General features: G+C 47.4%; 1 protein-coding gene across 3 annotated transcripts in view; it reads left to right on the forward strand.

The window, feature by feature from the left end:
• The first annotated feature begins 936 nt into the window (after positions 1–936).
• The window catches only part of TRAF3IP2 (TRAF3 interacting protein 2), a 44,191-nt gene continuing 30,142 nt past the window's right edge, over positions 937–14,985 (forward strand). The window contains exons 1-3 of one of the 3 annotated variants that reach the window (XM_039252222.1): positions 955–1,073; positions 1,750–1,863; positions 3,138–3,326. Coding sequence is in view for 1 of the 3 variants with exons in the window: in XM_039252220.1 (XP_039108151.1) it covers positions 1,046–1,073 (28 nt within the window). In the remaining 2 variants the exon portion in view is untranslated. Of the gene's footprint in view, positions 1,074–1,749; positions 1,864–2,949; positions 3,327–14,985 lie in introns of those variants that run through there. The other 2 variants (XM_039252220.1, XM_039252223.1) reach the window with 2 other exon arrangements.

Genomic DNA, 14,985 nt, shown 5'->3' on the forward strand with positions numbered 1-14,985 from the left:
GAACTGGCCGGGCAGTCCCAAGGAGCTCAGTGGGCAGCGTGGAAGAGCTAGTGATGGACAGATCCTGGCATCTGCCTGTGTCTGGCAGGCCCTCTGCTAGAAGCAGCCCTTTGAAGCCATGGGCAAGCAGCCAGTGGACTCTTCAGCTTTGTTTGCTGGCCGATTGGTTTGAAATTACCCTGCTTCTTTAGTTTTTACTTCTGAAAGACACACAAGACCATGCTGAGAATCTTTCAGTTTGCATGCCTAGTACCGTGTGTGTGTCTGGAATGAGGCAAGTGCTCAGTAAAGGCTTGGGGACCAGAATACCCAGAACACAGGACCAAACCCTGGGAGCCTGGGCTTTTCTGCTGCCATTCGTCTTAACAGTCATGCTGCAGACTTGTTAGCCAGCAGTGTGTGAGTGCCAGCGACCCTCTGAATGAGGGCCAGTCTCAGGAAAGTTCCTTATGGTGTGTCATAGTTTCACTCTGCCCTTCCAGCACTTGAAATTAGACCATTTAGAAATGGAAAATCAAGGCTTGTCCAAGGAATGAGTCTTTTCCTTTTTCCCTTCTTCTCATGGATTAATACCTTAGAATGGAGAGTTTCTGAACATCAGATCCAAATGGCTTTGTTTTGTTTTGTTTACAGAGGAGGAGAGAGCTGACTTTCATCTAATTATGCGTTTTGCAAGAACACTGAGCAACTCTAGAAGCTGGGAAACAGAAATCCTCCCCTCCTAGACATCTAACTGGAGGGTGAGGGCTGACCCGTGTCTTGGCTCCTCTGCCCAGCACATCACCAGCAGCCAGCACCACGTACACACGTGGCCTCATGTGACTGGCAGTCTTGGCTCCACCCTTTATTGTCTACACCTTTTCGCCTTCTTGAGTGCTGTCAAGAGTTGTGCAAAGGAAGCAAGTTACCTGTGTTCACCCAAACACGTAGGAAAGACCGACCACAACACGGCAAGAAGGGGCGAGAAGTAATATCCACCTGAAAGTGGGAGAGTTCCAGAATTCTTTTCCACGGACTAGCTGGGTGAACACAGAGAACTTGCTCAATGTCTTGGAGCCTTGGATTCCTCAAAGGTAAAGTGGGAATGACAGTAAATGCCTCTCAGGACTGTTGGAGGATCAAATGCACTGATGGGTAGTGTGTGGTGGGTTCTCAGTGAAGCGTCCGTCTACTGTGATGGCGGCAAAAAGGGCGTATATGTTAATCTGAGGACATCAGGGGGGACTCTTAGGGGCCAGAGGTGCTCATTTTCCAGACTCCCTGACACTTCCCCTGCACCCACATTTCACTGTAACTGCCTCTAGCACATTTAGACAGGAGTTCCTCTTGTTCTAAACAGTGTGCATTCCCATGATGCTTTTCAGTAGGGGCCCCAGCAAAGGCTCCTGGGTAGGAACCATGAACCTATTCATGCAAGCAGCTGACTTTCTGTTCAGGATAAATGGAGACAGGAAGAAGGCCCAGCTGACAGCAGTTCAAAGCAGCACTACAGCACTTGGTTATCTTCCTACAGAGCCTTTGGGCGGCTGGGAAACAGTCAGTGGGAGCAATGGAAAAAAAGATTCTCCCTGTTCTTCAGAATGGGTTGCGTTCCAAAGGTGGTACTTGACAGAGGCATCTTCCAGGCTTCTCCCAATCCGTTTAAGGGATTTAAGAGACATGAAAAATCTTTTCATCCCGCCCCTTTGTTTGGTCTCCTTCTTGCTTCCTCCCCTTGACATTCTTCTCTGTCTTCCTCTCCTAATACAGCTTTTTTAAAGTGTCCTGGTACCAGCGGCTGCACGGAGAATACTGTTTTTCTCTAAACTAAAAAAAAAATTATTATTATTATAATTTTGAGGCAGAAAGTTCAAGGCCAACATAGTAAGTACTATTTTTTTAATACGCTTGTGAAAAAAAAAAAGAATCAAAGAGCCCATATGTGTGAATAGTATAAAAGTCCTCCGTTCTCACTCATTGCCCTCAATCTCATTCCCTGGAGGTGACAACCACTTAACAGTTGGGATGAATTTTTCCAGACATTTATGATTTTATTCACTTTATGGATATAGAATGATGGCTTACGATGTCAGGTGCCAACCAGCATTGAAAAGCGTGAATCGATATATGAATGTAATGTGTTTATCTGCCATATATACTGACAAAAATGAGATCGTGTTACTCCACAAATAATATAGTCACTTTTGCATGTTAGAATGTAGAAATATATACATCCACACATAAGGATGATTTTTCACAGCTGCATAGCATTTCATTGCAAGGCTATGGCCAAAATATCTACAACCTGTTGTAAGTTATTTTAAAATCAAGTCGTGTTTCCTTTGCTTGCAGAAGGTAGAGCAACCCACTTCATGTGACCTACCTGAGCAGAACCTGGCAGTGTGGAGGGGGGGTGTTCTAGGATCTGTCCCTTGCACAAGGGTAGAGAGATGGCTGGCTGCATGGGCTGACCCTTGGGCCTCTTCAACGGGCAGGCAAGGCCAGCACCGGGAGCACAGTGTGCCCCCCCAGGCACCTGGCTGTAGTGCCTGGTCGGCCAGTGGCCAAACTGAGTTCACACCCACATCCTTCTGACTCCAGAGCTCTAGCGGCCACAGCCCCCCTCACGTGTTTCCTTTGACAATAAATTCTGTAGGCTACAGATTAGACAAGAAGGAGGAGAGGAAATAAACTTGAAATCATGAAAAATGCAGCCAAGGCAGGACAGTTCATGCATGTGTGTGTGTGTGTGTGTGTGTGTGTGTGTGCGCACGTTCACATGGGGACGGGCAGTGAGTCCTGCCCTCACATGAGGACAAGCAGCAAATGCTGGCGTTTAAACTGTCAGAGATAATAAGAAGCTCTTGCCTCACACTCCACCCCGCTATCTGCCCCTAATCTCTTTCTCAGAGCTGCTAATGAATAACCAATCTTAACACTCAAGTTCAATCCCCTCTCCAGGCACCTTGTCTGGCTAGGGCGCTGCAGCAGCCCCGAGATTCAGGGGCAGTGCAGACATTCCGCAGCAGTTGCTTAGCAGGGTGGTGGAAACAAAAATGCACCCTAATTGGTCAGTCAGTGGCCTTTTCTAGTGAACGAAGGAGGTTTCTGTTTTAAGAAATAAAGTGACTTCTCAGCTGTTGATTCACTGCCCACAGGGAGATTTTCTCGGCAGAGGCTTCCTAGCCTGGGTAGAAATTTGCATACAACTTCCACTTCCTGCTTCAGAGCCTGCTCGACAGCTTACCTGGGCCTGGAGAGGGAGGAGGGAGGCGGGAGCGACCCAAGGTGGAGTGTGAGAAGGAGAGAGAGAGCACGACAGCCGGTCTGTCCGTGGTGGTGCTAAGGTAAGTGGTTCAGAGCTGTCGCCTGCCTAGCCTTACTTTTTAACCGCTGACCCGTTTTCCAAAAACAGTTTTCGCCTGTTTCACTGAAATGTTCTGCCTTCCTTTCCCCCCACCTTCCACTCCCCACCTTTAACTCGTTCGCATGGAGACCGGCTGGGGCCGAGAAAATGACACCTAAGTAAGTTTCTGGCTGCGAGAAAGTGCTGCTGGTTTAGTATTTCAGACAGGCGAGCCGCGATTAACTCTTTGAGGAGTGGACAGCGCGCACACGGGTGTTTTCTCGGAGCTGCCTGGGAACCATTTGTTTGAGTACTTCGTGTCCCCACAAGTTTCGGTTAAGACTCCAGCTTCGCTTCTCCAAGGAGGGAGCCGGGAATGGCAAAAATTAAGTCATTGGCTTCCAGCCCCGGGACACGTCAGTGGCAAAGATGGAAGGAAAACTCCCAGTTTTCTCGATCCTTGTTTCACGCAAGGAAAAGATCAGCCCCGTGTTCTTGGGCCAGGAAGTTCAGCTCAGCTCCGCGCTGGCTCCCGGCTGCCTCCCCAGCCCTCTCCCACAGCCCCTCCGCGCCTCCCAAGCAACCCAGACTTTTGCTGGCACTGAAACCAAGGAGAGAAATGCTATTACTTGATCTTAGAAGCTAATCAAGTTTCATGTGACTTTTGGTTCAAGTTCAAGACAGTCTCTTAGAATAGGGAGAATGTTACTGGGTGGGGAGGGGGGGGAGACCAAATAAATAATAAAGAAGGGTGAGCAACTCGGTTTCAAGTCCTGATTTCACTCATTGCTGGCTCTGTGTCTTAGGCAATCACTTTGGTTTCCCTCGAACTGGATTTCTTCATCAATAAAATGTGTGTGGGGGGTGAACTAACATGATTGTGTCTAAATTCCCTTCTAACAAAATAAAGCTAGGGTAATAGGAGTCCCCAGAGGGGTAGCCGTAATGGGTGGTCTTGGAAGACTTACTTTGTTTACTGACTATTCAAACAAGAATTTTACCTCCTGCTACTAGATGGTTAGTTCCTTGGGGCAAAGGACTTTGTTTCTCAATCCTTTTCTACCCTTTCCGCCTCCCCCCCCCCCCCATACTGTCAGGCACCTCATAGGTGCTAAAGCCGCTTTGATTTCTGTTTCGCTCACCTGTTCCCAAGGCACAAGGTAAAAGCCTCAGTCAGGGCCAAAGACCGGGGGAGGTTGGGCAGCCACGTGGCTCTGTGGGAGGCTACTGGGAATTTAGGCGTTTTTATTGGTTACATAAAACAGGGGGTTTCTTGAATTAGTTCACGTCCCACTTGGGCTACTCAGGAAGAGCTGGCCTATGCACTTGCCCACAGATTCTCGGCAGGCCAGAGAACTGGCAGACCAGGCTGGCTCCAGAAGGTTGTGTTGCTGACTTAGCTAGAGCTGGAAGCGGCTCCTGGGCTAGACCAATCACTGGGGGGGGGGCTTTAGTGGGAGGTGAAAGGAAGCCGTGAGGTACATCCTGATACCATGTAAGGGTGACGACTATGATTGGACACATTAGGTGGCAGACACAGGATCTTTAACCTTTTCCAAACCACTACTTTATTGTTATTATTTCTTTGGGGCAATTATTTTTTGTCAACACCGCTCCAACAGGCCCTGGCTGACTGGGATGGGCTGACTCGGGGTTTTCAGTATTGCCAAACAGTTTCTGTGGAAAGGTCCTGGTATAGTCATTGACACGTTCTTACATGCCCGTCTCTATGCCCCCTGCCGCCCCCAACTACCACCCCATCCCCGACCCCCGCCGGGGATGAGAGGACAGGAATTTCAAGATGTTTCACCTGTGATGAGTTAGTTACTGATTCTATTTTCGAAGAGCGAAACACCATTACCCGAAATGAGGCTGACTGCTGCTCAGCCTCCAGCCCTGCTTTTACCCAGAATGACCACCCACAGCCATTCTTAATCTGGTGTTACAGCTCCAAGTCATTTCGGGATGGAGGTCATGAAATAGTGCGGTGACTCTGCTCCCTGTGTGGGGTGGGCTGGCTGGGACTGCGGTCAAGGCAGTGAACCAGCATGGCCCGGAGAAGGTTCCTAACTCGGGGATAGTCGGGGATAGATACTCACTGTTTAAGCTTGTTTCTCTCAGGATTAAGCAGTGACTTTCAAATGCTCTGAAAACAGGAGTTATTCCGATTTGCAAGCATTCTTTAACAGGCATCCAGAAAGATAGATTATGTGGGTAGTTTGTCTAAATGAGATCTGGCCTGCATGGAACCGAAATCTCAGAAATACCCTGAATTCAACCATTTTTCTGCGACAGGCAATTTTAGATTAGCCCATAAAAATAGGTAAGAATTGCAGGCAACTGCTGTGGGGGGCGGGGGGGAGAGTGCAAGGGCACAGATGAGGCACATTAAACTTAAAATTCCTTTCAGATCCAATGAAATGACCCCTGATGTTTGATCACATTTCCTTATAAAAACAATCCTGCCGGCCTTCGTGAGAAAGCATCTGAGGATTGGCATCACGAAGCTCTCCCCTTGGGCCTCTCCCATTTCTTCTCAGTGCCTCGTCACCACGATATTTTTAGTTCATGAAACCCCAGCTGTCCCTTCTTCCCTCCACCCCCCGACATATTTTTCGTCTCCTCACCAGCAGGCCTCTACTAGCCCACCCGTTCTCCGATGTGCGGCCACTGGCGTCGCTCTGTGCGAGTATCCAGGCCTTCCTGGAGGCCGGAAGTCGTACCCTGGCCGAGGAGGTGGGGGGGGCCTTCCGTGGACCCGGGGAACCGTAGAGTGTGCCAGTTTGGCTTGGCTCCCTGACGAGGCAGCCGAGGTGGAGCGATCTGGGGGTGATGGAACCGACCGGCGCCCCCAGTCCGCGTGTCCCCCTTCCACCTGGAAGACAGAGGCTGGCTGGGGTCTTGGCATGTCCCTCCACCACGACATGACGGAAACTTGGCTCTTTGGGGCCTCATTGTTTTCCTGCTCTCGGGGTTCCAGTGTTTTTCCTTCTTCCCCTGCCTGGGTCACCAGGTCTCCCTGCCGTCTCCGATCTGCCTTCCTCGTCTGTGCTGTCGTCCCGGCTGTTCCCCGCTCACCAGCTTCCCTTCCCTCCCAGCTGCGCTTTCTCCTACTCAGCAGTCCATAAAAATCACAATACACCACAGTTCTCTGCTACACTAGTAAGAGGCAAATTGTTTTAAATATCCTTCGAGTTTCCCTCTCTTTCCTTGTGTCTCTCCTGTTCCATTCCCCTTTCTGATGCTGTATCCTTCATCTTCCTCTCCTGATTCTTTCCTGTCTGCCCCTTTGCCTTCACTCTAGGGCTGGGACTGATGATAAGACTCTGTGCTGAGAAAAACCTTATCTGAAACAGAACAAAAACCTGGGCTGGTTTGAGGCCGTTCCCCAAATGTTTATCACCAACTAACAACACAGCCGAGTCAGTCCGTGCCCACTAGTCCGTGGTCTCCTTGTTTAGCAGCTCAGAGGAGCTCCAGAGTGAACTTCAAATCAGGTCAGGGCATGCTGTGCTGCCTTGAGCCTGAGGTGAGCTGTCCTGTGCAGCAGAAGAACAAGGGCCAGTAAATGTTCCCTTGTCTCCAGGGCTCCAGCTCCAATCCTCTGGCAAACCAAATGGAACAACTTCTCTGTCTGGGAAATTCTGCAAGTAAACTTGGAAGTGTTTATTCACTGGAATTTGAACCGGAGCCAATCACTTCCCTCAAAACCAGCTTCCACTGAGCACACTGACATTGTGAAAGTTTGCATGCATTTGGACAGTAAACAAAAAGCATTAATGAGTTTAAAGATTTTTTTTTAATAACGTGACTTTCAGACTTTTAATTTATAAAGAAAATAAATTCCTCTCCGAGGAATGAAGGAAGACCTTGAGAATCTGTAATTGGAAGTATCTGATCCAAATTGGGTCTGAGGATCTTTCCAGCTATAAATTTATACATTTATTGTGTCCACCTGAAATATTCATGTTGTGTGTCTCTAGGACTCTTTGAGACTATTGTTGACCCAAAGAATTCTTTAAAAAAATAAAAATCCAAGCGGTGAGTGAACAGCCAGCCTTGATTATTTAGGAACTAGTAATGTGGTTTATTAATTACTCAGGCTGCGCACTCCTGCCCTTGCTCTGTTTCTCGCTATGCTATTTGTCTTCTTCCAGGGACATAACACCTTCATTAAATCCCATCCGTCCTTGCCTCCGAGGCATCCCCTGGAAGATCTCCCCTCTCTAGATGCATCACCATTTATCATCACCCTTTGTTTGTGCTCTGTCAACCAGTTTTCAATTTATTTTGAATTCAGTTTTATGATTAAAATTTAATGAGATCCAATCAAGTGCTTTTCTCAAATCAAGATGCCTCTGCATCGGTGTCCTCTATTGTATTGGCACGAAGGAAAGCCACCATGGGTTTCCCACCTGGTAGTCCTTTATAAAACACAGGTGGCCCGTATCCACGCCTCCTTAGCTTCAAGGTGAATGGTCTGAAACATATTCATTCCAGAAGCTTCCAGGGGGGTTACTCAGCTCCTCCGATCCCCTCCCCAGCCCTTCAAAGTCTGGGTTCCTAACCAAGAAACAGATTGTTAAGTGCATCGTTTCTGGGGCTGAACTGCTTGGATTTGAATCCTGTCTGTGCTGCCTACTGGCCATGTGATCTTGGGAAAGTTTAGCCTCCCTATGTCTCAGTTTCCCCATCTGTAAAATGAGGTTGACAGTCGTACCTACCACACAGGGAAGCTGTGAGGATGAAATAAGTTAATACATGTAAAGCACTTGGAACAGTATTTGACACGTAGTGAACATTCAACAAATATTAGCAATTTCTACTGATAAAGGGGAAGGTTTCTTTGTGTTTTGTCAGTGTAATCTGTATCAGTCATTGGTAAACTATAGCCCTTAGGCCAAATGTGGCTGTTTTTGCTCCAGCATACTGCTAAGAATGGTTTTTATATTTTTAAAGTGTTGCTTAAAAACAAATTTTAAGGGGCACCTAGGTGGCTTAGTCGGCTAAGCGTCCAACTTTCGCTTAGGTCATGATCTCGCGGTTCGTGGATTCGAGCCCCGCGTCGGGCTCCGTGCTGACTGCCAGCTCGGAGTCTGGAGCCTGTTTCAGAGTCTGTGACTCCCTCTCTCTCTGACCCTCCCCTGCTCACGCTGTCTCTCTCTCTCTCTCCTAGAAATAAATAAAACATTTTTTAAAAAATTAAAATTTAAAAAAAGGCAAGAGTATGACACAGAGGCCATCTGTGATCTATAAAGCGTGAATGATTTATTATCTGGACCTTTACAGAAAAAGTTTGCTCCTGATCTATGTGGTGTACTGGAAAGAACTTGGAGATCTCTAGGCTAGATTCAGCTTGACTTTGGAAAAGCTACACAATGTACGTAAACCCCTGTGAAATAGGAATGGGAAAGTTATAGGACATACCCTGTCTGGCTCCGGCCAAGCTCCTTTTAAGACAAAAGGCCATGTGTATCGAAGGTGCCAGAAATAAACATATTGGTTAAAAAGATGTGGCCTCCATTCATTAGGTTCATATAGTAACGTTAGCATTCAGGTATAAAACCAGTGAACAAAGTTCTGAAGCCAAATCACTTGTAAAAACAATAAAACAGGTTTTGTTTTTTGAGAGCTTGATATGGGCTGGGCCCTGCCATCAGCATTTTATTTACTTCTTCTTTTATCCTCACAATTTCCCTGTAAAACACATGTTGTTTCCCCCATTTTAGATATTAGAAAAATGTGGCCCAGAGAAGCAAAGTGATTTTTCTCAAGGTCTCACATCTGATCATGCAGCCGGCAGAGAAAGAATTAAAACGTAGGGAGTTCAAATCTAGAGCCTATGAATTTAAACACTACATCCTAGAAATATGTGTTGATTCAGAGTAAGTCCATCTACAGTTAACTGCGAATGTGCACATCACATCTCTTCACGTGCGCCCTGAGAGAGACTTGTTTTGCACGCCAACCGGGGGTGGGGAGGGGGTATAATGGAGATGCAGAAAGGGAGGTGGAGAGGAGGGAAGGAAAAGAAGCTTTCAGTGAACTATGAGATCGGAAATATAGCATTGTGAAGACTTAATAGGCTCTATTTCAAGAAACTAAGAATTTAAGGCAGGATGTGCCGAAGGAGAAAAAAGTTGCCAGGAACAGATACCAGCAAAGAGTTGGAGGCAGCTCAGGGGGATTGACTGAGAGCTGTGTGCAGAAGGGGGGTGTGTGGGAAATTCTGTGAATGGGACACCAGGGAGCACTGTCACATGGGATGTCAGGACTGCTGCCATCTGGATAAGATCTTATCTGCAAAATCAGGCTACTCGAGGTAGAGTGGATACGCTAAGAGAAAGGTTTCGGGCTGGAAGAGGCAGAAAGGAAGCTAAAGACAGACTTGGACAGAGAAAAACTGCCCGTTTGAAGAAAGGTGGGGTCAGAACCAAGAGTTAGGACCACAGCTCACTGTCCAAAGAGCAATGACTTTCAAGAGAAGGGAAGTTAGCGTCTTTTGGGTCAATTCAATGAATCAGAACCAGACTCCCATGTGTGACCGCTTCAGCCTAGTTGTGTGTGTGCTCTCAGGACTACCCTCCCCGTTCCTGGCTTGTGCCCACCCGTTCCTGCCCCCCCGGGGCCAATGTTCTCACCCTCTGCTGAGTGGTCTCTGGTATTTTCAGGGACAGTCTCATTCCCCTGGGTGGTTTCAGGAATGCCTCCTTCCTTCATATTGGTTCTTCATCTTCAAGAACAGCAGAAGCACTCTGAAGTTTTCCTCTTCTCTTTTTTATTTTTTTTAATGTTTTATTTATTTCTAGGAGAGAGAGAGAGAGAGACAGCGTGAGCAGGGGAGGGTCAGAGAGAGAGGGAGACACAGACTCCGAAACAGGCTCCAGGCTCCGAGCTGGCAGTCAGCACAGAGCCCGACGCGGGGCTCGAACCCACGAACCGCGAGATCATGACCTAAGCGAAAGTCAGACGCTTAACCGACTAAGCCACCCAGGCGCCCCTTTCCTCTTCTCTTTTTATGTTTTAAGTAGATATATAAGGAATAAAATACTCCAGAGAGCAAGTGTCCCTCCTGTCCCTGTTCCCCAGCCATTCAGTTCCCTTTCCAGAGGCGACCACTGTTCCAAATTTCTGACAAGACGGCCTGTGCGCGTACAATCTCAGATCGTACAAAGGGTAGCGTGCTCTACACGCTCTTCTGCTCTCTCCTTTTTTCTAACTTCACGAATAAATCTTAGACATAGTTCCACATCAGTCCCCAGAGCACTCCTCAGTCTTTTTAAAAAAGACACAGAGTAGCCATTGTTTGGCTGGACCACAGTTGTTAGAGATCAGAACCTTTCCGGACATGTGGCTTACTATTACAAACAAGGCTGCGTTGCCTATCTTCAGAGCCTCTTCATTTCACAGGGTACACCCCTATCCCTGCGGAGGAAATCCTTAGAAGTGAAATTACTAGGTCAAAGGGCATAAACTTTAAAAATTCTGATAGTTCCTACCAGTGGCACAGATCACATTCCCCCTGGTAAAGTACAAGGGAATCTGTGTACCTGTGGGACTTAAACAAAGATGCACGGGAGCCCTGACCGCACCTCAAAATCTCTAGATGGGGGGCCTGAGCCCCTGCATTGTGAGCCTCAAAAAGAGATTCTGAGTCAGAAGACTCCCTTAAGTGGAGCTCCCTCACCCTCCAGCCTCTCCCTTCCCCCAGGAATTTTCCCCAAGGCCACGTAGACTTGTCCCACGTCCCCCAGGCTGGCCGAACTGGGCAGCGTGCCCATGAGCCACAGACTGTCCAGGGCACCGCGGGCACTCGGGCTCACAGGGTCCCGGCTGGCAGTCAGAGCCTTCTCCTGTAGAACAATGGTAGGAAACCGGGTTTTTCCATTTCCCTCCAGGTGCCACCCCCTGCTGGGGACTGCAGCACAGGCACGCCAGCGGTATAACCATGTGGGTACCGTATAAGCAGCCCTGGAATACAACAGGGCAAAATGGAAATATTGGCAGTGGCGAGATACTGAATGATTACTTTTAATGTGTAGCATTTTTACAATATTGACGTTCAAGACCAAAAATAAAACTGTCATTCCCAACACAGCCCACTAATCTGCCCGTGACACTCAGATGTGGCATTTGAGGGTGGTGGTTCTCAGTGACACCATCGTGTATCAGGGTTTGTTCTGCCAGTTCTGGTCGGAATCGAGGGCTGGGAGGGCCCCACGTGGCGGCTGGGAGGCATGCCCGCCCTCTACTGTTTTGGGCAAAGCCCTGATGATGCACGAACAGACCAGCTCCCTATCTGGAACAGAATACCAGATGTCACCGTTACACCAGGTGGTAGAATCACCTTTATTCTGCGAGTGAAGTTCATGGTCAACTCGGCCAATGGATCAGACCTCTTAGGCAAGGCCCAGACTCACCTTGGGGCCTGACACTTAGTGAGCCCTTAAAAAATATTTGAGAAAAAGCAAGGAAGTAAGGGGGAAGGGTCCCCATGTGGAATAAATCTTAAGAACTGTGAGTACTTAGCCCCCCAAATACTCCTTGCTACCCACCGTGGTGTCTGATGTTCTCACTCTCCGTGATCCTTCCAGCTACATGGATCTGTACTCTTTCCAAAACAGGCATTGATCATTTATTCAATCTACAACTATTTATGTGCCGGGTCCTTCTCTAGGTCGTGAGAATAGAGCCATGAGCCTGACAGTCAAAAATCACATCCTCATGAAGTTTAAATTCTGGGGGAAGAGAGGAAAAATAAACAAATAAGGAATGTATTAGATGTTTGCATTTATAACAATTTATAGTATGTAAGATGTGATAACTGCTGGAAAGGATGGTGAAGCCGGGAAGAGAGACAGGGAGTGAGCAGGGCAAGTAAACATTTTAGAGAGTGTGACGAGGGTGATTTCACTGAGAAAGTAGCAGCTGAGTAAAGACCTGAAGGAGAAAGGAAGCAAGCCCTGCAGAAATGTAGGGAAAGAGTGTTCAGAGAAGCAAGAGCAGCAAGTGCAAAGGCCCTGAGGTAGGGTTTTTTATTTCCTCTATTAGTTTTCTCTCTTGATCTGGACCACAGGAAACATGAGGCTAGGAGTAAGGCTTTTTAAGTCTTTAGAAATACTTTTGATTACCATTCACTATATACCCCTTTGTACTCTTTAATTTTGTATCACTTGTAAGTATTATTCCTATTATTAAAAAAGTGTTTCATTCAGCCCATGTCTCAAAAGGAGGGTACACAGCACAGAGTTGGACTCATAGTAGGGTCAGTAATTATTTGCTGTTTGAATATTTGATGGTGACATGTTTAGAACATCAAGGTTTGTTTTGTCTTTATGGATTACTGTTCCCGTAGCTTTCCTTAGAGGCCATTTATTATTGCTTCATCCTTACTACCATCCAATGGGTAGTTTTAATTTAATTTCACACCAGTTTTAATTGTAGAATTGTCACCATGAGATAGACCTCAGATTTCAAGTTATGTGAGATAACCACACTTGTCGCCTTTTTTCTTAGCTTCTTCCAAGCCCCTAGAAGGCTCCTCAGCTAGAAAAGCATTTGCAATTTTTAGGGAAATACTTGTAAGGTATTCACATTTCTTTTTTTTTTTTTTAATTTATTTTTTTGAGGGGTTGGGGAGGGACAGAGGTAGAGCGGGAGAGAACCTCAGGGAGGCTCCATGCCCAGCATGGAGCTGATGCAGGGCTCAATCCCACAACCCTGGGATCAGGATCATGACCTGAGCTGAAATCAAGAGTCAGATGCTTAACTGACTGATCCATCTAGCCACCTCCCCCCCACATTAAGGTATTCACATTTAAAAACCCAGGGGGAGGGGCTCCTGGGTGGCTCAGTCAGTTACATGTCTGGCTTGGGCTCAGGTCATGATCTCACAGTTCGTGGGTTCGAGCCCCGCATCAGGCTCTGTGCTGACAGCTCAGAGCCTGGAGCCTGCTTCAGATTCTGTGTCAACCTCTCTCTCTGCCCCTCCCCCGCTCATGCTCTGTCTCTGTTTCTCTCTCTCTCAAAAAGTAAACATTAAAAAAATTTTTTAACCCCAAGGGGAATGTAAACCATGACACCTGAATCACATAACAAGAAATGGTTGACAGAATGCAGCCCCTGTGCTGGTTCTCTTTGGCACAGCTCCTTGCCCTCCCGTTCAGCTGCGGGCCCACAGATGCTTGCCGGAGATTACAAACCCTCAGCTACCCTTTCAGAAAATGCTTTTGTTTCCTGACCAGCTGAAAAGCATGTTGTAAGGCATATCCAGTTTCATAGCTAGAGAAAAATTGTAAGAAAGAGAGGAAAACGATGGTAAGCATTCAAAAATAATAAATAGCTAAAATATTTGTGTTTGGGGTAGGTTCCTGTTCCTTTTCACAAGGTTTAATCGATGTAGGTGATGAGGTCTCCTTTCTGCAGAGTCCAGAGGCGAGGGGCACACTGGGCCTAGAAGGGGGGTAGCCGGCTGCCTAGAAGGGGGGCGGCCAGCCAGGAGAAGGGGAAGCCTGAGGCAGGGAGGGAGGGAGGGCCTGCCAGGGATTAGAAACTAAAAGAATTTTCTTCCAGGCCTGAACACAGCACAAAGGTTGTTTGCAGCAGATGGGTACGTTTGTCGCCCAGCGAGGCTAAGCGTTGGAGTTTACCTGGCAGGGAGTGGAGAGGCAAATAGAAGCATCTGTCTATAGGCACGGAAGGTAAATGTGGTAGGAAACTGCTGACCCCACCTCTGCTCAGAGGGGGGCATCTTACAACAGGTTCTGTCAGGTTGCCATTGGGATGGGTACAGGGCTCGAGAGAAGGGGAGTTCATGTTCTTCAAAACTTGTCTTTGAGTGACAACTGATGTACGTCACGATTTTAGGCACAGCAAGCCCTCAGCAAATGTATGTGCTGAAATTCTGCAGGAACCCAAAATACGCATTTATTTTTTTTTTTAACATTTATTCATTTTTTGAGAGAGAGAGAGAATGCGAGTGGGGGAGAAACAGAGAGAGAGGGAGACACGGAACTGGAACCAGGCTCTAGTCTCTGGGCTGTCAGCACAAAGCCTGACGCAAGACTTGAACCCACGAGCGGCGAGATCATGACCTGAGCAGAAGTTGGACACTCAGTCGCCTGCGCCACCCAGGCACTCCTCAAAATATGCATTTAACAATCCACCAGCAGCAGCAGCACCTATATCCTCTGTATGATATTTGAAGTATACTGCGTACAAGCCTGCATGGGACAAACCTCTGGGATATTTTTTTCACAGTCTTCCTCCTAGTCCACCTGTTCTGGAACTTTCCACAGGCCTTCAGTCCCTCCTGCGCTCTTTTTCCCTGCCTGCCTCCCACCTTCCACTGGAGGTTGGGTGTCTCAGATCGTCATCTCAACCAAACTAATGATAAGGGGAGGCTAATTTTCTCTCTTATTCTATCATGTTGCTTAAGAGTTCTATTTTTATAGGAAAAACCAATATTACCCGGACTGTAGGCTAAAGGCTAGTTCAGCAGGCCTTGCCAGTTCAGCTAGTTCGTCACAAACCAGACGGCCACGGCTACCTTAACTGTAGGCGTCATGCCAGAGGGAATTAAGTCCAGCAAACAATCTATAGTTAAGTTGGAAATGTCACCATGACCTTTTCTCCGTGCTTTTTAACTCATGCTTTCTTTT

Source organism: Hyaena hyaena, unplaced genomic scaffold, assembly GCF_003009895.1.
Source record: "Hyaena hyaena isolate Hyena2069 unplaced genomic scaffold, ASM300989v1 scaffold_412, whole genome shotgun sequence".
In the NCBI taxonomy this organism is placed as follows: Eukaryota; Metazoa; Chordata; class Mammalia; order Carnivora; family Hyaenidae; genus Hyaena; species Hyaena hyaena.